This window comes from Cherax quadricarinatus, chromosome 1 (assembly GCF_038502225.1).
Source record: "Cherax quadricarinatus isolate ZL_2023a chromosome 1, ASM3850222v1, whole genome shotgun sequence".
NCBI lineage: Eukaryota > Metazoa > Arthropoda > Malacostraca > Decapoda > Parastacidae > Cherax > Cherax quadricarinatus.
In genome coordinates this window covers 75,016,685-75,041,920 of record NC_091292.1, presented here as the reverse complement: position 1 = coordinate 75,041,920, position 25,236 = coordinate 75,016,685, and the positions used below count along the sequence as shown (strand labels likewise).

General features: G+C 40.6%; 1 protein-coding gene across 2 annotated transcripts in view; it reads left to right on the top strand.

Annotated features, from left to right (window-relative positions):
• Positions 1-25,236, top strand: part of LOC128688916 (uncharacterized) — a 46,837-nt gene that overhangs the window by 11,329 nt on the left and 10,272 nt on the right. Inside the window, exons 5-9 of one of the 2 annotated variants that reach the window (XM_070082845.1) lie at positions 4,522-4,762; positions 8,879-8,939; positions 14,013-14,108; positions 14,581-14,800; positions 21,244-21,510. In XM_070082845.1, the coding sequence (XP_069938946.1) occupies positions 4,522-4,762; positions 8,879-8,939; positions 14,013-14,108; positions 14,581-14,800; positions 21,244-21,495 (870 nt within the window). In that variant the 3' untranslated portion in view covers positions 21,496-21,510. Of the gene's footprint in view, positions 1-4,521; positions 4,763-8,878; positions 8,940-14,012; positions 14,109-14,580; positions 14,801-21,243; positions 21,511-25,236 lie in introns of those variants that run through there. The other variant, XM_070082854.1, reaches the window with a different exon arrangement.

The window sequence follows — 25,236 nt, the reverse complement described above, 5'->3', positions numbered from 1 at the left end:
GGGACAAAAGACATTGAAAAAAATTATAGGGGAATAAGTTTACTGAGTATACCAGGTAATGTAAGGTAGGGTTATTATTGAAAGAATTAGAGATAAGATGGAGAGCAGGATTGCAGATGAACAAGGAGACTTTAGGAAGGGTAGGGGATATGTGGATCAAGTGTTTACATTGAAGCATATATGTGAACAATATTTAGGTAAAGGTAGGGGTGTTTTTATTGCATTTATGGATTTACAAAAGGCATATTGACAGGGTGGATATGGGGGCAATGTGGCAGATGTTGCAAGTGTATGGAATAGGTAATAAGTTATTAAATGCTCTAAAGAGTTTTTATGAGAACAGTGAGGCTCAGGTTAGGTTGTGTAGGAGAGGAGATTACGTTCCAGTGAAGCAGGCTTTAGACAAGGATGTGTAATGTCACCATAGTTGTTTAACATATTTATAGATGGAGCTGCCAAAGAAGTAATGCTAGGGTGTTGGAGAGAGGGGCTGTATTAAATTATGGGGAATCATATACAAAATGGGAGTTGACATAGTTACTTTTTGCTGATAATACTGTGCTTTTGGGAGATTCTAAAGAAAAGTTGCAAAGGTTAGTGGACGAGTTTGGGAGGGTGTGAAAAGAAAGTTGAAACTGAATATAGATAAGAGTAAGGTGATGAGGGTAGAAAACGAATTAGGTAAAGAAAAATTGGATATCACATTGGAGGGAGAGAGTATGGAACAATTGAATATGTTCATATTTTTGAGAGTAGATTTGTCAACAGATGGGTTTATAAAGGACGAGGTTAACCATAAAACTGATGAAGAAAACAAGGTGAGTGGCACATTGAGGTATCTGTGGAGACAAAAAAAAAAAAGCTCTTGTTTCACAGGGTGAGGGTCTGGGTTTGATTCCCGGTAAAGAATGCAAACACTGGGTGTGTTCCCTTACACCCATCAGTAAAATGGGTACCTGGGTGTTAGTCGAGTGGTGTGGGTCGCATCCTGGGACAAAAGTGACCTAATTTGCTCGAAATGCTCTGCATCCAGGAACTCTCTCTCCAGGTAATAAGAAGCGGCTTTCTATGTATTAATATATCATTGATGTCAGCTAGGCCTATATACCTTGCACATACACTTGTATAAATAAAGATATTATTATTATCTCTGGAGGCAAAGAAGGGACTGTAAGAGAATATAGTGGTACCAACAATCTTATATGGGTGTGAAACATGGGTTGTGAATGTTGCAGCGAGAAAGAGGCTGCAGGCAGTGGAGATGTCGTGTCTAAGGGCAATGTGTGGTGTAAATATTATGCAGAGAATTCGTAGTGTGGAAATTAGGTATGGAGTTACTAAAACTATTATTCAGGGGGATGAAGAGGGGTTATTGAGGTGGTTTGGTCATTTAGAGAGGGTGGAGCAAAATAGGTTGACTTGGAGGGTGCATAAATCTGTAATAGAGGGGAGGAGGGGTAGGGGTCGTCCTTGGAAAGGTTGGAGGGAGGGGTAAAAGAGGTTTTGTGTGCAAGGGGCCTGGACATGCAGCAGGCACGTGTAAGCATGTTAGATAGGAGTGAGCGGAGATAAATGTTTTTTCGGACCTGACGAGCTGTTGGAGTGTGAACAATATTTTATGAAGGGATTCAGGGAAACCGGTTAGCAGGACTTGAGTCCTGGAGGTGAGAAGTACAATACCTGCGCTTTAAAGGAGGGGTTTGGGAGATTAGTTGTTTGGAGTGACATCTAATGTTTCTTTTTTGGGTCATCCCAGGTTATAACCTATTCAAATGCGACAGATTAAACAGGCAACAAGGAGGGGGGGGGGGGAGTTGGCTCATTTGCTCAGAACTACTAAGAACTAAGTTTTGGCGGCAAAGATTGAAAACTAAACACTCGTCATTGTGGTTGTATACAAGCCTCCGGATGCAACTTCCCAGCAATTCCAGGACACGCTTTTGAAAACTGACCACTGTCTGGAAAATCCCCCAACTCCTGCCCCAAACTTCTTACTACTGGGAGATTTCAACTTGAGACACCTAAAATGGAGGAGTGTAGCAAATAATATTTTAGCATAGATTACCCCAGGAGGCAGCTCAGATGAAAATTCACACACACACAAGTTATTAAATCTCTGCACCAAATTCACCTTAAACCAGCAAATATTAGAGCCTACAAGACTAGAAAACACGCTGGACCTTATCTTCACTAACAACGGCTATGTGATACATAATATAACCGTATCAATGACAATACACTCAGATCACAACATAATAGAGGTACAGACATGTATGCACAGGGCTCCTGACCAGAAAATGTGATCAGTCATGAGGGTGTCTTCACAAAATTCAACTTCAATAACAAAAACATACATTGGGAACAAGTCAACCATGTCCTAAATGAAACAAGAGGGGAAGATATCCTAAACAACACGGATCCGAACCTCTGTGGTTCTTGAGAGCTGCTCAAGGAACATTTCATTAAGAAAACGAAAGAGAAGATGTAACTAGAAAGAGAGAGATGCTCCCTAAACAGACGAAGGTGAAGAATCACAGAGTTCCTGAGAGGGGCCAATATATATGAAATACGAAGGGAGGCACTGGTCAATGAAATAGACCTTAGGCTGAATGAATTTTATAGGAGACAAGAATCGCAGGAAGAACTAGAAGCCATAAAGGAAATTGAAAAAAAAATGCTTCTTCTCTTATGCCCAATCTAAGGGAAAAACAATATCCAGTAATGGGCCCCTGCTTAGGCGAGATGGGACATACACAGATGACAGCCAAGAAATGAGTGAGAAACTAAAGTCCCAATACGACTCAGTGTTCAGTGAGCCGTTACCCAGTCTAAGGGTCGACAATCCTAATGAATTCTTTATGAACGAGACCCAAAATTTGGTCATCTCAAAAATCTCTGATATTATTCCAACACCACAAGACTTTGAAAAGGCAATAAATGACATGTCTATGCACTTTACCCCAGGCCCAGACTCATGGAACTCCGTGTTCATCAAGAACTGCAAGGATCCCCTGTCACGGGTCATCCCACAACACTCACTAAAACAACAGACATAGCCCCACTCTGCAAAGGTGGAAGTAAAGCAATTGCAAAGAACTACAAACCGATAGCACTAACATCCCATATAAAAATCTTTGAGAGGGTTCTAAGAAGCAAGATCACCAGCCACCTTGATACCCATCAGTTACACAACCAAGGGCAACATGGGTTCAGAGCAGGTCGCTCCTGCCTGTCCCAGCTACTGGACTACTATGACTAAGGTTCTGGATTCTATATAGGATAAACAAAATGCAGATATAGTATACACAGTCTTTGCAAAACCTTTCGACCAGTGTGACCACGGTATAATAACGCACAAAATGCGTGATAAAGGAATAAGAGGAAAAGTTGGTAGATGGATCTGTAACTTCCTGACAAACAGAACACAAAGAGTAATAGTAAACAGAGTAAAGTCCGAGACAGCTACGGTGAAAAGCTCTGTTCCACCAGGCACAGTACTCGCTCCCCTCCTATTCCTATTCCTCATATCTAACATAGATAAATATATAAGCCATAGCTCCATGTCTTCTTTTGCGTATGACACCCAAATTGCCATGACAGTGTCCTTCATCGAAGACACCGCAAGACTCCAAGCGGACATCAACCAAATCTTCAAATGGGCCACTAAAAACAATATGAAGTTCAGTGAAGAGAAATTTCAACTACTCAGATATGGAAGACTTGAGGAAATTAAATTGTATCAGGATACACAACAAATTCTAACCATACAATAGAGCGAAAAAGTAATGTGAAGGACCTGGGAATGATAATGTCAGAGGATATCGCCTTCAAAGATGGATAATGAGAACCTTCAAAACTAGGGATGCCAAGCCCATGATGATTCTCTTCAAATTGCTTGTTCTCTCTAGGCTGGAATACTGCTGTACACTAACTGCCCCCTTCAAGGCTGGCGACATTGCTAACCTGGAGAGTGTACAGAGAACTTTCACGGCACACATAAGTACGATAAGGCACTTAAATTACTGGGAACGGTTGAAGTCCCTTGATTTGTATTCCCTGAAGTGCAGGCGAGAAAGATACATGATAATATACACTTGGAAAATCCTAGAGGGATTAGTACCAAACTTGCACACGAAAATCACTCCCTGTGAGAGCAAACGACTCGGCAGGAGATGCAACATTCCCCCAGTGAAAAGAAGGGGTGCCACGAGTACACTGAGAGACAACTCATTAAGTGTCAGGGGCATACATAAGGGGGATTACCAATATACCCCTGGCCGTCTTCAAGAATGCACTGGACAGGCACCTATAGTCAGTACCTGACCAGCCAGTCTCAGACCGAATCGAGGGGACATTGACTCCCGAAGCCCTCTCCAGGTATACTCCAGGTATACCCTGCCGCGGTGAAAGACGGCCGACGTGTTAAAAAATTCTTTTATTCTTTCCTGCAATATAATTTGGTGAGCAGCAGTGTATTTTGTATCAAATGGCAGATTTATTCACCTTCATTGTATCTTTCAGATTTTGAAACCTGTGAGAAAATATGCTGATAATGGAAGTTATGATGAGCACGGTGATAATTTAAGCGCCAACTCTGAATCAAAGGAGTCACTCACTTCAGAGTCAGCCTCTCAATCCAAAACTATAGCATCAGTATATACCGACTTAGAGTATCCAGTATCATGTGCTGGGGACAGTGGAAGTCCCAACTCTGAAACTAATCCTTTTACTATGACATCAGAAAACACTTGTGATAATTCAGGTAAGAGGCACATTATAATGATTACCTGAATCAGGTATTCCATCTTGATGTGTCTTAGTTTATGCATTCATATTTGACTTTCCTTATTTGAGTGTTTGCCTTGTTTAATTATCGGCATGGCTCTGAGTATAGTGTTTATTTCAGTTGGTCTGCTTAGTATTGGTTGCCAAACCAGTAACTGGTTAGTTAACAATGTGCGCACAAGCCATGCTCTTGATAAGCAAGGGTTTCCTTCTAACAGAACCCCACTCTATATCAACTTTGGCTGCCTACAGTTTAAAGGTTTAAAACTGTTAAACTAAGGCACTTGCTGGAAAACTGTAACATAACACACAGTTATCACATTCGCAACAAATACCTCTGATATTCCTTGGGTTTCTGTGAACCCTCTCAATCCTAGTTTAAGTTGGCCCGAAATGCTGTCTATGCTATGCCTATTAAGTCATTATGACAGTGCTGTATTTTTATATAACGTCTCGACATAAAATTATTTTATTTTATTATTATTGTTATTATTTGGCCCAAAAGGTCATATACTAGGGAAATAAAAATCACTGCCTAAAATTAAATGTTTGAAAATTTTAAATTAAGATAAATGACACGTAATTGTTCCCCTGTTATAATGCAGACTGACCACCTGTTGAGAGCACCTTGAAGGTGCTCTCAACACCAACACCAAGGCTGAGGGACTAATTACCTCATCTTTTGTATATAGTTTTACTCTCTTATGTCCTAGAATTTGTATTGATAAAGCCATTGGATGGCGAAACATCTACAATAAAGATAACCAGATGTTGCACATGTGTCTTAACAATCAAAGGGGCGATTACGAGTACTTTGTACTCTTTTAGCTATACGAGGGTGAGATGAGTCCCCATTGTTGCAAAATCGGAAAGTAATCAGTAGAGTATAGGTTCTTAAAATTCCTCACCTGTTAACCTCTGCTTATAACTGATCCCAGTAGCATGTACCACACGTCAACAACACTGAAGCAGTATATGTAAAGTCAGAGAGATGTCACCACCCTAAGCCTCACCAGTGGCAGAAACTCAATTGGCAACAGAGAACAATACTCACAAGGACAAGCCACTGTTTCATTAACTCCAGTTGCAGTCCCACAATACTGAGTTGTATTATGAGTAATGACCAATAACAGTGTCATAAATGTCACGCAACAAGGAAAAAAATCAGACTAAAAAATAACTTCCTTGAATGATATATTTTGGATGTACATTCATCTTTCACCAAGTCACTATGTACTGTACAATATTTGAGGCGGTCAGTCCCTCAGCCTGGCGTATTTACCTGGAATATAACTGAAGAGGGTTTCGGAGGTCAACAACCCCGCGGCCCGGTCTGCAACCAGGCCTCATGGCGGATCAGGGCCTGATCAACCAGGCTGTTACTGATGGCCGCACGCAACCCGACGTACGAACCACAGCCCGGCTGGTTAGGTACTGACTTTAGGTGCCTGTCCAATGCCCTCTTGAAGACAGCCAGGGAGTCTATTGGTAATCCCCCCTTAAGTATGTTAGGAGGCAGCTGAACAGTCTTGGACCCCTGACACTTATTGTGTTGTCACTTATCGTCCTAGTAGCGCCCCTGTTTTTTTATTGAAAGAATGTTGCATCATCTACCGAGTTTTTTGCTTTCACAGGAAGTGATTTTCGTGTGCAAGTTTGGTACTAATCCCTCTAGGATTTTTCAAGTGTAGATAATCATGTATCTCTCCCGCCTGCGTTTTAGAGAGTACAGGTTGAGGAACTTCAAGCATTCCCAGTAACTGAGGTGTTTTATCACAGTTATGTGTGCCATGAAGGTTCTCTGTACATTTCCTAGGTCAGCAATTTCACCTGCCTTGAAAGGTGCTGTTAGTGTGCAGCAATATTCCAGCCTAGAAAGAACAAGCGACCTGAAGAGTGTCATCATGGGCTTGGCATCCCTAGTTTTAAAGGTTCTCATTATCCGGTCTGTCATTTTTCTAGCAGATGCGATTAATACAATGTTATGGTCTCTGAAAGTGAGATCCCCTGAGATTATTACTCCCATTTTCAACATTCCTGTCAGACACAGCAACACAACAGTATCTTGGTACAGAGGACATCTCCCAAAACTTCATGGGTTTACTATTAGTTATGAGTGAGAAGGATTGGATTCCAGAAGAACCTGCGTAGCATAGGTAAGTAAGTAATTAAGTAAGTAAGTTTATTCAGGTATACACAAATACAGTTACATATAATTATCATACATAGCAGCATATGTGTAGAGAACCTAGGATAACCCAAAAAAGTCAGACAGTGACTTATTTCCATTGGGGTCCTTTATATTTCCATTGGGCTTTCTGCAATGCTCCTCAATTCTTGCCCTCTTGCTTCTACTAGCGAACCTCGTCTCTGCAACGTCTTCGAGATCTTCCACCTCACCTTCGACAGTATTTAAAACTCCATTCTCATTTTTCAGCTTCATATCTTTCCAGACCATGGAACTGAACTCTTCTCCAGTCTGAGGGACTGACCACCTCAAACTTTTTCTCTAGGGTTGATGGATTGATTTCATCATCTTTACCTCGCCACTACTGCTATCTACAATACATTCTCCTCTGTATTTGACTGATGAAGCCTACCACGTAGACAAAACGTTGCAACAATAATGAAATATATATAATTTTTAAAAGGGTGGACCAATAAGCCAGTGGAAGGCCTCGGTCAGATGACCAAAAGCTCCAGCTACTGGTCATCATATGACTAAGACCCGTATCAGGAAACACTTGTTCTGTTTCATGACAAAACTTACCTAACCTAGCCTAAACAATACAGATACCCAACTGTTGCAAATGTGTCTTAATCGTCAACTTGTCGGTATTTTATACCATTTTCAGCAGTAGTCAAAAAATTACAGAAGTGCATAAATAAGTTACAGTGGTAATGTGCTGTTTACCTGTTTTTAATCTGGTTACAATCGTAATGAGTTATTTATGCAGACATGAATTAGTCACATAAACATTACAGTGCAGTTTACATGTGGTCCTGAAATATTTATATTACCTTAGATTTTATCTAAGTAAGCTTGAATTTATATAAGTTTAAGTGGTTATGCGTTATTTAAAATAGGCAAAGTCAGGGTAGTTCTCCAGGATGGTTGATAATATGTTACAGTGAGTGAAATGGTGAACTCACTCCTGACAACTCCGAGTGGTAATATACTTACTGGTGACCAGATTATCTAGGGCGTTATGCCACCACTGAATGACTCAGGTGACTTGTGTTTACTGCTAACAAAGTTGATTACAGGACAACATGGTTGGTCTTGTATGCATCAAATAATATATATTTCATTTGAAATAGATAACACTTGGCCAGTAGGATTATGGTAGTGCTCCTTTTTCTTAGTGTTTGAATACAAATGCATTTTCGATAGAGTGCCATAATAAAGAATGTAATAAGTCTCATGTTTTGTATCTTAACCATTCTACAGAATTCATTACCTTTGTAACTTGTGACCTCATTACCTTTGTACCTAGTTCAGCTATCAAAACTTTGGGGGCTCAGTCCCTGGACCCATTACGTACCTCTGTAATCTGTAAATACCTTTGTAACTTGTCATGATTGTGACCAGACCTACCTGGAGTTCATTACCTTTGTAAATTGTGAGTTCATTACCTTTATAAATTGTGAGTTCATTACCTTAGTAAATTGTGAGTTCATTACCTCTGTAACTTGCTCAGCTATCAAAACTTTGGAGTCCAGTCCCTGGACCAATTATTTACCTCTGTAATCTTTTGACTACCGCCCACAGGATGGGTATCGGGTGCATAATAAACATATTAAACTAACTTGTATCTTAAACCTGAGTACAATAACGTGCAACATTTTGAACTAAGAAAAATTATTTTAGAAGGAAAGTCCTATGAATTATGGAGTCTGCCATCTGCCCATGTCCATTATTCCTCCTCAGGTTGTACCATTTGGTAATTAGAGCCCACAGGTGTGCAGGAGAAGCAAAGCGGAAGGTTTACTTGACAAAAATGAGATCACAGAATCCATTACTGGTGTACCGTGTAATAAGAAGTCTTACTGAATTTGTTTCGCGTGTTACAAGCAATTTATATTATTCCAGGTCCTGTAGTGTCTTCAGTAACCTCGTCTTCCACTGATTCGGGAAAGGGATTTCCTTTTAGGTAGGTACTTGTATCTTCGGCTGTATCTTTTACACAGTAAAATGTTTTGTTTTCCAAGATTTGTAATGGTGATTATATAGTCTTTCTGGAAGTGAACTTTATTAATCCACCGACCAATTTTGGCTGAGTTTATGGATGATGCAAAAATAGGTATAATAAGTAATAAAAATAACTGTAAATCTCTCCATGATGACTGATAAAATGAGTAACTGGAGTCATAAATGGACGATGAAATTTAACACAGGTACATGAGATGCAATGGAAGATATATATATATATATATATATATATATATATATATATATATATATATATATATATATATATATATATATATATATATATATATATATATATATATATATATATATATATATATATATATATATATATATATATATATATATATATATATATATATATATATATATATAAGTCGTGCCGAATAGGCAGAACTTGCGATCTTGGCTTAAATAGCAACGCTCATCTTGCCATATAGGACAAGTGAAAATTTGTGTATGCAATAATTTCGCAAAAATCATTCTGAACCTAACGAAAAAAATATATTTAACTGTGTTTGTTTAGTATTAAATTACTGTAAACAAATCTAAAATATATTTAGTTGGGTTAGGCTAAAATAAATTGCTCTTGTTATAATAAGGTTAGGTAAGTTTTCTAAGATTCTTTTGGTGCAAAATTAAAATTTTTTACATTAACATTAATGAAAAAAATATATCTTTAAACATATAAAAGAAAATTTCAGAAAGGACTTAATTTTAAATGAGTTCTTGCTAAATGACCAGTTTTACATATTCAGCACGACATATATATATATATATATATATATATATATATATATATATATATATATATATATATATATATATATATATATATATATATATATATATATTCAACAAGTCGGCCGTCTCCCACCGAGGCAGGGTGACCCAAAAAAGAAAGAAAATCCCCAAAAAGAAAATACTTTCATCATCATTCAACACTTTCACCACACTCGCACATTATCACTGTTTTTGCAGAGGTGTTCAGAATACAACAGTCTAGAAGCATACACATATAAAGATACACAACATATCCCTCCAAACTGCCAATATCCCAAAACCCTCCTTTAAAGTGCAGGCATTGTACTTCCCATTTCCAGGACTCAAGTCCGACTATATGAAAATAACCGGTTTCCCTGAATCCCTTCACTAAATATTACCCTGCTCACACTCCAACAGATCGTCAGGTCCCAAGTACCATTCGTCTCCATTCACTCCTATCTAACATGCTCATGCATGCTTGCTGGAAGTCCAAGCCCTTTGCCCACAAAACCTCCTTTACCCCCTCTCTCCAACCCTTTCGAGGACGACCCCTACCCCGCCTTCCTTCCCCTATAGATTTATATGCTTTCCATGTCATTCTACTTTGATCCATTCTCTCTAAATGACCAAACCACCTCAACAACCCCGCTTCTGCCCTCTGACTAATACTTTTATTAACTCCACACCTTTTCCTAATTTCCACACTCCGAATTTTCTGCATAATATTTACACCACACAGTGCCCTTAAACAGGACATCTCCACTGCCTCCAACCGTCTCCTCGCTGCTGCATTTACCACCCAAGCTTCACACCCATATAAGAGTGTTGGTACTACTATACTTTCATACATTCCCTTCTTTGCCTCCATAGATAACGTTTTTTGACTCCACATATACCTCAACGCACCACTCACCTTTTTTCCCTCATCAATTCTATGATTAACCTCATCCTTCATAAATCCATCCGCCGACACGTCAGCTCCCAAGTATCTGAAAACATTCACTTCTTCCATAGTCTCCCTCTCTCCTACACACCCTAACCTGAGCCTCACTATCCTCATAAAAACTCTTTACAGCATTTAATAACTTACCACCTATTCCATATACTTGCAACATCTGCCACATTGCTCCTCTATCCACTCTATCATATGCCTTTTCTAAATCCATAAAGGCAATAAAAACTTCCCTACCTTTATCTAAATACTGTTCACATATATGCTTCAATGTAAACACTTGAACTACACATCCCCTACCCACTCTGAAACCTCCTTGCTCATCCGCAATCCTACATTCTGTCTTACCTCTAATTAAGATAAGATAAGATAAGATAAGATTTCGTTCGGATTTTTAACCCCGGAGGGTTAGCCACCCAGGATAACCCAAGAAAGTCAGTGCGTCATCGAGGACTGTCTAACTTATTTCCATTGGGGTCCTTAATCTTGTCCCCCAGGATGCGACCCACACCAGTCGACTAACACCCAGGTACCTATTTGCTGCTAGGTGAACAGGACAATAGGTGTCAGGAAACGTGTCGAAATGTTTCCACCCGCCGGGAATCGAACGCGGGCCCTCCGTGTGTGAAGCGGGAGCTTTAGCCACCAGGACACCGGGCCACACCAATTCTTTCAATTATAACCCTACCGTACACTTTTCCTGGTATACTCAGTAAACTTATTCCTCTATAATTTTTACAGTCTCTTTTGTCTCCTTTCCCTTTATATAAAGGGACTATACATTCTCTCCGCCAATCCCTAGGTACCTTCCCCTCTTTCATACATTTATTAAACAAAAGTTCCAACCACTCCAACACTATATCCCTCCCTGCTTTTAACATTTCTGTCATGATCCCATCAGTTCCAGCTGCTTTACCCCCTTTCATTTTACGTAATGCCTCACGTACCTCCCCCACACTTACATTCTGCTCTTCTTCACTCCTAAAAGATGGTATACCTCCCTGACCAGTGCATGAAATTACTGCCTCTGTTTCTTCCTTAACATTTAAAAGTTCCTCAAAATATTCTCGCCATCTACCTAATGCCTCCATCTCCCCATCTACTACCTCCCCTACTCTGTTTTTAACTGACAAATCCATACTTTCCCTAGGCTTTCTTAACTTGTTTAACTCACTCCAAATTTTTTTCTTATTTTCATTAAAATTTCTTGACAGTGCCTCTCCCACTCTATCATCTGCTCTCCTTTTGCACTCTCTCACCACTCTCTTTACCTTTCTTTTACTCTCCATATACTCTGCTCTTCTTATAACACTTCTGCTTTGTAAAAACCTCTCATAAGCTACCTTTTTCTCTTTTATCACACCCTTTACTTCATCATTCAACCAATCGCTCCTCTTTCCTCCTGCCCCCACCCTCCTATAACCACAAACTTCTGCCCCACATTCTAATGCTGCATTTTTAAAACTATTCCAACCCTCTTCAACCCCCCCACTACTCATCTTTGCACTAGCCCATCTTTCTGCCAATAGTCGCTTATATCTCACCCGAACTTCCTCCTCCCTTAGTTTATACACTTTCACCTCCCTCTTACTTGTTGCTGTCACCTTCCTCTTTTCCCATCTACCTCTTACTTTAACTGTAGCTACAACTAAATAATGATCCGATATATCAGTTGCCCCTCTATAAACATGTACATCCTGGAGCCTACCCATCAACCTTTTATCCACCAATACATAATCTAATAAACTACTTTCATTATGTGCTACATCATACCTTGTATATTTATTTATCCTCTTTTTCATAAAATATGTATTACTTATTACCAAATCTCTTTCTACACATAGCTCAATTAAAGGCTCCCCATTTACATTTACCCCTGGCACCCCAAATTTACCTGCTACTCCCTCCATAACATTTTTACCCACTTTAGAATTGAAATCCCCAACCACCATTACTCTCACACTTGATTCAAAACTTCCCACGCATTCACTCAACATTTCCCAAAATCTCTCTCCTCTACACTTCTCTCTTCTCCAGGTGCATACACACTTATTATAACCCACTTTTCACATCCAATCTTTATTTTACTCCACATAATCCTTGAATTAATACATTTATAGTCCCTCTTTTCCTGCCATAGCTTATCCTTCAACATTATTGCTACTCCTTCTTTAGCTCTAACTCTATTTGAAACCCCTGACCTAATCCCATTTATTCCTCTCCACTGAAACTCTCCCACCCCCTTCAGCTTTGTTTCACTTAAAGCCAGGACATCCAGCTTCTTCTCATTCATAACATCCATAATCATCTCTTTCGTATCATCTGCACAACATCCATGCACATTCAGACTTCCCACTTTGACAATTTTCTTCTTCTTATTCTTTTTAGTAATCTTTACAGGAAAAGGGGTTACTAGCCCATTGTTCCCGGCATTTTAGTTGACTTTTACAACACGCATGGCTTACGGAGGAAAGATTCTTATTCCACTTCCCCATGGATATAAAAGGAAAATTAATAAGACCAAGAACTATTAAGATAAAATCAAAGAAAACTCAGATGAGTGTGTATAAATACATGTACACTGAATATAGTTCATTACCTTTGTAAATTGTGAGTTCATTACCTTTGTAAATTGCGAATTCATTACCTCTGTAACTTGCTCAGCCATCAAAACTTTGAGGCCCAGTCCCTAGACCCATTATGTACCTCTGTAATCTTTTGACTACCGCCCACGGGATGGGTATGGGGTGCATAATAAACATATTAAACTTAACACTGAATATATCATTGTTTAGTTAATCTTAAGTTAATTTTAAGCCTGCCCATAATGCTCTGCATACAAGGGGCTTTGGCATGTTGCACTTTAAAAATTGTATTCCTTGTACTTCTCTGTATCACGTTCAAATTAAATAAATAAATAAATAAATAAATAAATACTGATTGTACAGCAATGCAAGCAACCATACGACCTGTTTTTGTAATACTCATTTGTGCTTAATTGTTATCTGTTTACAATAATGTTTTACCACTGAATACTTCATTGCTTAGTTAATCTTAAGTTAATTTTAAGCCTGCCCGTAATGCTCTGCATACAAGGGGCTTTGGCATGCTGCATTTAACTGTATTCTTTTGTACTTCACTGTATCACAAGCACAGTTCACCTACATCACAGACTTTACAACACTTGGTGTTGGTGTGTGTTAATAAACAGATAGGACATCTAGAATGAGAAAGCATAATGACACCGGTAAATGGAGTGACTAAATTTTTAACAAGCTGAAAATTTTATACTTACAGAGGCTCATATCATGTACAAGAAGGTCTTGGGAAGATTAAACTGGGAATAAGATATGGACAAAAGAGTCATTTAAACATCACAATCTTGGATACTAAGTAAGTTTTATTATTATTTGAAAGTTAAATACTTTTATATATATCATTTAGTACCAAATGAAAATATAAGGTATTTATAGGATGTTTGCATCCTTAATGCTGTAGGAAATGTGTAGGTGGCAAAATTAGTTACAAAATTTTGTGGCCAAAGGAAAATATCACAATATACAATTAGATGCATTTCTGACTGTTATTCTAATTTTAAAGCATAAATCAGCAACTCTGAATTTGTAGCTTTTTGTTTCACGTACAGTTGTGTCATACTTGAAAAAATTCTTTAGTACTCTGCTGCATTATTTGACCTTTTAACAGCCATTATGAGGCACTAATGTTGCTGCCTACATCTTCCCTGTTATGTTTGATCGATGCTCCTTTAAGAAGGACATGTGGAGAGAGCTTTTGAGGGACTCGGGGAAAGAAACTATGTATTAAATTTACACTTTTGACATCTTCAAATTATTTTTCTACTCAGGATCTTGCAAAGAGAACGTGGTCAGAAGACTTCAAGTGCTGTGTGGAAGGCGCGCTTAATACGAATGAATGGCAGCAAGCAAAAAATAAAAATAAAAAGCCGAGCCGATGACGAGTTGCACTTTGAACATCAGATTGCTTGTCATGAACTCTGTAATTATATCCTTGTACTAACATCTTGGAACAAATCAAAACGACTTTCTCGTCAGCCAACGAGTCAGGTAATAAAAAATGGATTTTGCTATACATGTAATGCACTATATTTTATTCATATCAGCAGATCTGGAGCCATAATTGCGTACTGCAGTAGCATGAGAATGTGGTTAAAAGTATTAAAGGAAAACAGAAAGTGCGAGTTCTTAGCAGACGACGTATGAAGAGAGGAGGAACAAACCTGAATCTTAGGAACTTCTGATGGAGGGAGGTAGAAGTACGGTATGAAGTGGACTTGTAGGAAGGGAAATAAGTTAAGAGATGCTGCCAGAATTCGAAAGCAGAAATTGAAGGGCTGTAATGAATGAGGTCGATGATTCAATAAATTAATCTTGCTGACATCAGTGATTATTTTATATGTATGAGGGCCGTGAAAATCAAGAAAATTAACAAAGTGTCCATTCTACAAAAAAAGGTTATTTGCCCTACAAATATATATATTCCTGGATGATGACTGACATCTAATTTGTAAGGAAAACAATGTGCGTATTATGACATTTTATTTAGACACTTCTTCCACCAGACAGGTTATCGGTTTGTATAGAAACGAGAAACATGAGTGAATTTAATGGCTGAGGATAGGTGTGTGAGATGACTGAAGTGAAGAGTGGCCCAGTGAGGCCACGACACAATACAATTTTTATTTCTTTGCAAGTTTACATTGAGATTCTGTAGTTACAATAATGATTTGCGGTGCAAAGAAAGCCACTATCATGCCATGGCATTATGGGCAGACTAAATTAATGGCTTAAAGACTACAGTTGCTATGTGATGCAGTGTAAGGTTTAGTGAGAATTAGACTAGGCAATACTTCTGAGACTAAGAACGAACCTGAGTTTTATACAAACGTTTTGGTTGTGGGAATCAATGCTAATTCTAAACGAAGTTTATTTCACCTGTCTGCTTCTTTGGTTCATGGCGAACTTTTATATGCAGTATTTGGAGGAGGAGAGAAAAAAAATTCACATCCCTAAAGTTCTAACATGTCTGAGATGTGTTGACAATATCATAGCCAGCAGTTTACCTGGAGTTTACCTGGAGAGAGTTCCGGGGGTCAACGCCCCCGCGGCCCGGTCTGTGACCAGGCCTCCTGGTGGATCAGAGCCTGATCAACCAGGCTGTTGCTGCTGGCTGCACGCAAACCAACGTACGAGCCACAGCTCGGCTGGTCAGGAACCGACTTTAGGTGCTTGTCCAGTGCCAGCTTGAAGACTGCCAGGGGTCTGTTGGTAATCCCCCTTATGTATGCTGGGAGGCAGTTGAACAGTCTCGGGCCCCTGACACTTACTGTATGGTCTCTTAACGTGCTAGTGACACCCCTGCTTTTCATTGGGGGGATGTTGCATCGTCTGCCAAGTCTTTTGCTTTCGTAGTGAGTGATTTTCGTGTGCAAGTTCGGTACTAGTCCCTCTAGGATTTTCCAGGTGTATATAATCATGTATCTCACCCGCCTGCGTTCCAGGGAATACAGGTTTAGGAACCTCAAGCGCTCCCAGTAATTGAGGTGTTTTATCTCCGTTATGCGCGCCGTGAAGGTTCTCTGTACATTTTCTAGGTCAGCAATTTCACCTGCCTTGAAAGGTGCTGTTAGTGTGCAGCAGTATTCCAGCCTAGATAGAACAAGTGACCTGAAGAGTGTCATCATGGGTTTGGCCTCCCTAGTTTTGAAGGTTGTCATTATCCATCCTGTCATTTTTCTAGCAGATGCGATTGATACAATGTTATGGTCCTTGAAGGTGAGATCCTCCGACATGATCACTCCCAGGTCTTTGACGTTGGTGTTTCGCTCTATTTTGTGGCCAGAATTTGTTTTGTACTCTGATGAAGATTTAATTTCCCCGTGTTTACCATATCTGAGTAATTGAAATTTCTCATCGTTGAACTTCATATTGTTTTCTGCAGCCCACTGAAAGATTTGGTTGATGTCCGCCTGGAGCCTTGCAGTGTCTGCAATGGAAGACACTGTCATGCAGATTCGGGTGTCGTCTGCAAAGGAAGACACGGTGCTGTGGCTGACATCCTTGTCTATGTCGGATATGAGGATGAGGAACAAGATGGGAGCGAGTACTGTGCCTTGTGGAACAGAGCTTTTCACCGTAGCTGCCTCGGACTTTACTCTGTTGACGACTACTCTCTGTGTTCTGTTAGTGAGGAAATTATAGATCCATCGACCGACTTTTCCTGTTATTCCTTTAGCACGCATTTTGTGCACTATTACGCCATGGTCACACTTGTCGAAGGCTTTTGCAAAGTCTGTATATATTACATCTGCATTCTTTTTGTCTTCTAGCGCATTTAGAACCTTGTCGTAGTGATCCAATAGTTGAGACAGACAGAAGCGACCTGTTCTAAACCCATGTTGCCCTGGGTTGTGTAACTGATGGGTTTCTAGGTGGGTGGTGATCTTGCTTCTTAGGACCCTTTCAAAGATTTTTATGATATGGGATGTTAGTGCTATTGGTCTGTAGTTCTTTGCTGTTGCTTTACTGCCCCCTTTGTGGAGTGGGGCTATGTCTGTTGTTTTTAGTAACTGTGGGACGACCCCCGTGTCCATGCTCCCTCTCCATAGGATGGTAAAGGCTCGTGATAGGGGCTTCTTGCAGTTCTTGATGAACACGGAGTTCCATGAGTCTGGCCCTGGGGCAGAGTGCATGGGCATGTCATTTATCGCCTGTTCGAAGTCATTTGGCATCAGGATAACATCGGATAGGCTTGTGTTAATCAAATTTTGTGGCTCTCTCATAAAAAATTCATTTTGATCTTCGACTCTCAGTCTGGTTAGCGGCTTGCTAAAAACTGAGTCATATTGGGACTTGAGTAGCTCACTCATTTCCTTGCTGTCATCTGTGTAGGACCCATCTTGTTTAAGTATGGGCCCAATACTGGACGTTGTTCTCGACTTTGATTTGGCATAGGAGAAGAAATACTTTGGGTTTCTTTCGATTTCATTTATGGCTTTTAGTTCTTCCCGCGATTCCTGACTCCTATAAGATTCCTTTAGCTTAGGTTCGATGCTTGCTATTTCTCTGACCAGTGTCTCCCTACGCATTTCAGATATATTGACCTCTTTTAGCCGCTCTGTTATTCTTTTCCGTCGCCTGTAAAGGGAGCGCCTGTCTCTTTCTATTTTACATCGACTCCTCCTTTTTCTTAGAGGAATAAGCCTTGTGCATACATCGAGTGCCACCAAGTTAATCTGTTCTAGGCATAAGTTGGGGTCTGTGTTGCTTAGTATATCTTCCCAGCTTATATCGGTTAGGACTTGGTTTACTTGGTCCCACTTTATGTTTTTGTTATTGAAGTTGAATTTGGTGAATGCTCCCTCGTGACTAGTCTCATTATGTCGGTCTGGATAGCTCTAACGGGTCGGTTGCCGTGTTCCTCCCTTGAGTCAATGCATACATGTCTGAACCTCAATTATGTTGTGATCTGTTGTGATCTGAGTATATTGTTTTTGATATGGTGACATTTCTTATCAGATCATCATTGTTAGTGAAGATGAGGTCTAGTGTATTCTCCAGTCTAGTAGGCTCTATTATTTGCTGGTTTAAATTGAATTTTGTGCAGAGATTTAAAAGCTCGTGTGAGTGTGAGTTTTCATCAGAGCTGCCTCCTGGTGTTATTTCTGCAACAATATTATTTGCTATATTCCTCCATTTTAGGTGCCTTAAGTTGAAATCCCCCAGGAGCAAGATGTTGGGTGCAGGAGCTGGAAGATTTTCCAGACAGTGGTCAATTTTTAACAACTGTTCCTGGAATTGCTGGGATGTTGCATCCGGAGGCTTGTAGACTACCACAATGACTAGGTTTTGGTTCTCGACCTTTACTGCTAAAACTTCCACTACATCATTTGAGGCATTAAGCAATTCTGTGCAAACAAGTGACTCTGCAATGTACAGGCCAACCCCCCTCCTTTGCCTGTTCACTCTGTCACATCTGTATAGGTTGTAACCTGGGATCCATATTTCGTTGTCCAAGTGATCCTTTATGTGGGTCTCAGTGAAAGCCGTGAACATTGCCTTTGCCTCTGCAAGCAGTCCACGGACGAAAGGTATTTTGTTGTTTGTTGCTGGCTTTAAACCCTGTATATTTGCAAAGAAGAATGTCATCAGACTGGTGGTATTGTTGGTACTGGGGGGGGGATTTTTTTCCGGCATTAGTATCTGTATCTGTTGGTTTGGAGTGGAGGCCATCGACTGTGGTTCCACTCCAGGAATGACTGGATTTGGTGTGCGATTTCTGCCATTTCCTGCCAGTTTTTTTTCCTTCCTGGCACTAAAAAACCTCTCCCTCTTGAGTGGCTGTGGCTTCCCAGGTTTTCCCATGGCCTGGATGTTTTGTATCTTTTTGTCCCCTTTAGATGGTGTGCCTGGCAATTTAAGTTATAGCACAGTCTTTCATGTACTGAAGAGGTACACAGTTCAGGGTGAAAAAGCTTACAGGAAGGGAGTTTGCATTTTCCTGTTGTCATATGGGCATGACATTTTCTAGGGTGGTCATAGTTGTACATCCCGTCTGTTTTTCCAGATTTCCCATGCCTGCAGATACCAAGTGCATAGTATGTGCACAGGCTTGGCTTCCGTTTGCCTTGGGTTTCTGTGACTGTATTCCCTGTTGGTGCATGTTTCCCTGTCTTATTCCTATCCTCCCTAGCACCAACAATGGAGCTCCCACCAGTTGTTTTTGGTAATATATCCTCACTATTGCTAGTGGAGTCCTCTTGTTTGCTATTTCCTGTGGTATTTCTAGTTTGCAATATTGGTTTTATCTTATCTTTGACTACACTTGTTTCCTTACTACGGCTCCTGTCCCCTATGAGGTCATTTATATGTATTCCTTCCTGCGTATAATTCCCGACTACCTGGACAAAATCTCCAGCTTCACCATTACTGTCTCCCGGGACAGGGGGTCGTCCCACAGTTACTAAAAACAACAGACATAGCCCCACTCCACAAAGGGGGCAGTAAAGCAACAGCAAAGAACTACAGACCAATAGCACTAACATCCCATATCATAAAAATCTTTGAAAGGGTCCTAAGAAGCAAGATCACCACCCATCTAGAAACCCATCAGTTACACAACCCAGGGCAACATGGGTTTAGAACAGGTCGCTCCTGTCTGTCTCAACTATTGGATCACTACGACAAGGTCCTAAATGCACTAGAAGACAAAAAGAATGCAGATGTAATGTATACAGACTTTGCAAAAGCCTTCGACAAGTGTGACCATGGCGTAATAGCGCACAAAATGCGTGCTAAAGGAATAACAGGAAAAGTCGGTCGATGGATCTATAATTTCCTCACTAACAGAACACAGAGAGTAGTCGTCAACAGAGTAAAGTCCGAGGCAGCTACGGTGAAAAGCTCTGTTCCACAAGGCACAGTACTCGCTCCCATCTTGTTCCTCATCCTCATATACGACATAGACAAGGATGTCAGCCACAGCACCGTGTCTTCCTTTGCAGATGACACCCGAATCTGCATGACAGTGTCTTCTATTTGTGACACTGCAAAGCTCCAGGCGGACATCAACCAAATCTTTCAGTGGGCTGCAGAAAACAATATGAAGTTCAACGATGAGAAATTTCAATTACTCAGATATGGTAAACATGAGGAAATTAAATCTGCATCAGAGTACAAAACAAATTCTGGCCACAAAATAGAGCGAAACACCAATGTCAAAGACCTGGGAGTGATCATGTCGGAGGATCTCACCTTCAAGGACCATAACATTGTATCAATCGCATCTGCTAGAAAAATGACAGGATGCATAATGAGAACCTTCAAAACTAGGGAGGCCAACCCCATGATGACACTCTTCAGGTCACTTGTTCTATCTAGGCTGGAATATTGCTGCACACTAACAGCACCTTTCAAGGCAGGTGAAATTGCCGACATAGAAAATGTACAGAGAACTTTCACGGCACGCATAACGGAGATAAAACACCTCAATTATTGGGAGCGCTTGAGGTTCCTAAACCTGTATTCCCTGGAACGCAGGAGGGAGAGATACATGATTATATACACCTGGAAAATCCTAGAGGGACTAGTACCGAACTTGCACACGAAAATCACTCACTACGAAAGCAAAAGACTTGGCAGACGATGCACCATCCCCCAATGAAAAGCAGGGGTGTCACTAGCACGTTAAGAGACCATACAATAAGTGTCAGGGGCCCAAGACTGTTCAACTGCCTCCCAGCACACATAAGGGGGATTACCAACAGACCCCTGGCAGTCTTCAAGCTGGCACTGGACAAGCACCTAAAGTCAGTTCCGGATCAGCCGGGCTGTGGCTCGTACGTTTGTTTGTGTGCAGCCAGCAGCAACAGCCTGGTTGATCAGGCTCTGATCCACCAGGAGGCCTGGTCACAGACCGGGCCGCGGGGGCATTGACCCCCGGAACTCTCTCCAGGTAAACTCCATGTAAACTCACCATTACTGTCTCCCAGGACAGCACCTCCAGCTTCACCATTACTGTCTCCCAGGACAGCACCTCCAGCTTCACCACCACTGTCTCCCAGGACAGCACTATCAGCCCCACATTTACTGACTACCAGGACATCACCTCCAGCCTTACAGTTTCTGACTACATGGCCAGTATCAAGGGCAGTACCATTCAGCCCAGACTTTTTATGTTCCCATCTGTTGTAGAAAGCTTCCAGGTTTTCTATGAAAGCAGCTTTGATGTTATCCTCTTTTAATACCCTTGTGATTTTAGTCCACAGATTTATCTCATTTGGGCATACCCAAAAACACTTCCCTGTTTTAATACTGCTTGTAGATAGTTCTTGGATATCTGCACAAGGGGCGTGACACCAATTTCCACAAAAAAAGACAATTTATCCATGTGGAAGCCCGTTTGTTTGATTGACCGCAGACTACACAGAGCTTCATAATGATTTGAATGGTTGATTTACTGTAATTCTACTAGCAACCTCTTGAATATTCTATTAATAACCTCCTTAAATGAAGCTCTAGCTATTTGTATTTCTATTTCTAACTGTACTTGTATATTGGACAGCTTACCGTGTACGTTCCTGATTTATATTTATTGTTTGTGTTTGATAAGGGCGCCTACAACCCCATCCGTTTACAGTCTGCTTTATTGTCCAACAAATCCGTTTGAAACCAGTCAAGGGTTCGGACCATCAAGGGTTCGGACCAGTCAAGGTTTCGGACCAGTCGATCTGATCTGATCAGTGGGTCACTTATTTAAAACATACTGGTCGGTGATTTGGGCTAACACATGAAGGATCTACTGGAAATTATCTACCCGAGTAATATGTGATTTGATTGATACAAAAGTATAACTTGCGTGTTGAAGAAACTGGTGATTGCTGGCAGCTCCTACAATGACGAACGGTCGAGCCTCAACCCTTGTTTATCAATCGCTGTATCTAGCTTTTCTAGTTTTTTTTCGTCTCCACCACAATAAATGCTATATTATCACTATAGTTGACTGGTGGAAATTTTGGAGGAAGGACGCTTTTTCTGTAGTAATAATTGCTTCTCATTGTGTATATTGCGACCGCTGGTAACTACAGGTTATATGAAATTCACAGTATACGTCTGGTATTTCAAGATAAAAGAAACTAATGAAAGTCACTCCACTCCACTAAGTACCATTATAATACTGGTTAGTTGCTACTACAGCACTGTATTCTGCTATTCACTGGTATCACTAGATTATATGCAAGTACACTAGCAGGCCAGGAAGATTATTAAAACAGCTGACCACTGTGGTAAGATTCTGGCGACTTCTGGCACCTGCCTCTATAGGCTTATCACTTCATTTACAAATTCATCTGTTTTCAAATGACACTTTAGCCTTTATCATCTATATACTAGGGAGCCACTGTAGTATACACTATACACTATGTATACACAATGTTATCATGGAAACTTTCTTTCGTCTGACAAAGAAAAGTTCTATTATTATTATTTTGCACACGGGACACAGGCCTAAGATTCCCCTCTGGCAGTAAACTCTGCTAGGTAGTGCACACTAATTCTCCTTTTTTGACTCAGTATATAATGTGCCTCAATACCTCGAACCCGCTTAATAAGATAATCTCTGCTTAAGAACTGTTTGCCATACTCCTTGCACTGAAATGCATCTATGTATCAAAGATTGACAGTTTAATTGTAACTGATTCTCTGTCATCCATAAATGCTCTCAACTCATTAAGCATAAATTGTGGCATGCTTGTGTCAGAAGCCAGACACAGGTATGGTAGGATTGTGGACAGTGGAGTCAGAGTGCACATGCTGTGGATTCCATCTCACATTGGTCTTCAGATGCATGATAGAACTGATAAATTGGCTAAGCTGTATGCTTTCAAAGAGGGAGTAGATTACAATCTTGGCTTGTCAGGTAGTAGTTTGAGAACAATAATACGAAAAGAACTTCAGCTGAATTTTATGGACTTAAGGCTCAGGGAGATTGACACCAGTGAGTCCATCTATCATCATTCTATCATGCAGGAGGAGCCACATGTCTATGGTGCATCCAACAAAATAAGCAGACTCTTGGATGTCACTACCGCCCGGCTCCGGCTGGGTTACAAGTATCTTTGGCAGGTTAAATCACCACCACCAGATGTAGACCAAACGAAATGTAAACTTTGCCAGATGGATTATTGTCACACCCTGCGTCATTATGTACTGGAGTGCGATAAAATTAATGAATTTAGAAACAACTCACTCAGAAGTGTTCAAGAAATGGCTAAGTATTTTATCCACAGTGGTATATTACAGACCATTCTGGAGAAATACCCTGACTTTGCTAGCTGTAAATAAAGCATTACCACATGTGTGCATGTGTGTGTGTGTGTGTGTGTGTGTGTGTGTGTGTGTGTGTGTGTGTGTGTGTGTGTGTGTGTGTGTGTGAGTATGAGTGTGTGTGTGTATGAGTGTGAGTGTGTGTATGAGTGTGTGTGAGTATGAGTGTGTGTGCGTGTGTGTATGAGTTTGTGTGTGTGTGTGTGTGTGTGTGTTTATGTGTGTGTGTGTATGAATTTGTATGTGTGTGTGTGTGTGTGTGTGTGTGTGTGTGTGAGAGAGAGAGAGACTCAGCAATCAACATTTGCACCAATAACTCACTACAGTTGTGACCGGGTGTGGAAGTGTGAATTGCTCATTACTCTAAAATTTGTTCATGATTGCAGCCATGTATAAACGTAAGTAACCATTCTTACAGTATTCATTACCTTTGTAACTTGTGAGTTCATTACCTTTGTAACTTGTGAGTTCATTACCTTGTACCTAGTTCAGCCATCAAAACTTTGGAGCCCGGTCCCTGGACCCATTGTGTACCTCTGTAATCTGTAAATACCTTTGTAACTTGTAATGATTGTGACTAGACCTACCTGGAGTTCATTACCTTTGTAAATTGTGAGTTCATTACCTTTGTAAATTGTGAGTTCATTGCCTCTGTAGCTTGCTCAGCTATCAAAACTTTGAGGCCCAGTCCCTGGACCCATTATGTACCTCTGTAATCTTTTGACTACCGCCCACAGGATGGGTATGGGGTGCATAATAAACATATTAAACTTAAACTAACTAACCTTCAAGGGAGGTTCTTTGACGCTGGCGAGGAGCTCTTGATCTAGGGAATTGGATCTGTGCTCCGGTTCCCTGAATTGAGCCTGAATACTTTCCATTCCCCCCACATGCGCTGTATAATCCTAGGAGTTTAGCGCTCCCCCCCCCATGATCATAATTATATAAATCTTTTCACTGAAGGTCTGGAATCACTCCCCCGAACGGATAAAGTGTTGGGCATGTTTCCTTATTTTTATTGCTCCTCTTCACTTAGCAGGAAGTAGGTACCTGGCTGTTAGCTGACTGTTGTGGGTGGCATCCTGGGGGACAAGATTACTTTGGCTGTCAGAAGTGCTTTACATAACCAGGGGCTTTCTATATAGTATGTCAGTGATGTCAGTTAGATCTATAACAGGAAAATCATGTACTTTGCATATTTTTTTTAACACGGCTGTTTCCCACCTAGGCAGAGTGACCCAAATGAAAGAAAAACCCAAAAAGAAAGAAAAAAAATTTCATCATTCAACACTTTCGCCATCACTCATACATAATCACTGTCTTTGCAGAGGCGCTCAGATACGAAAGTTTAGATGTCCCTCCAAACTGCCAATATCCCTAACCCCTCTTTTGAAGCACAGGCATTGTACTTCCCATTTTCCGGCTACCTGGTTTCCTTGAATCCCTTCACAAAATATTACCCGGCTCACACTCCAACAGCTCGTCAGGGCCCAAAAAACATTCGTCTCCATTCACTCCTATCCAACATAGTCATGCACGCTTGCTGGAAGTCCAAGCCCCTTACCCACAAACCCCTCCCTCCAACTTTCTCGAGGACGACCCCTACCCCACTCTACAAAGGTGGCAGTAGAGCAATTGCAAAGAACTACAGACCTCTAGCA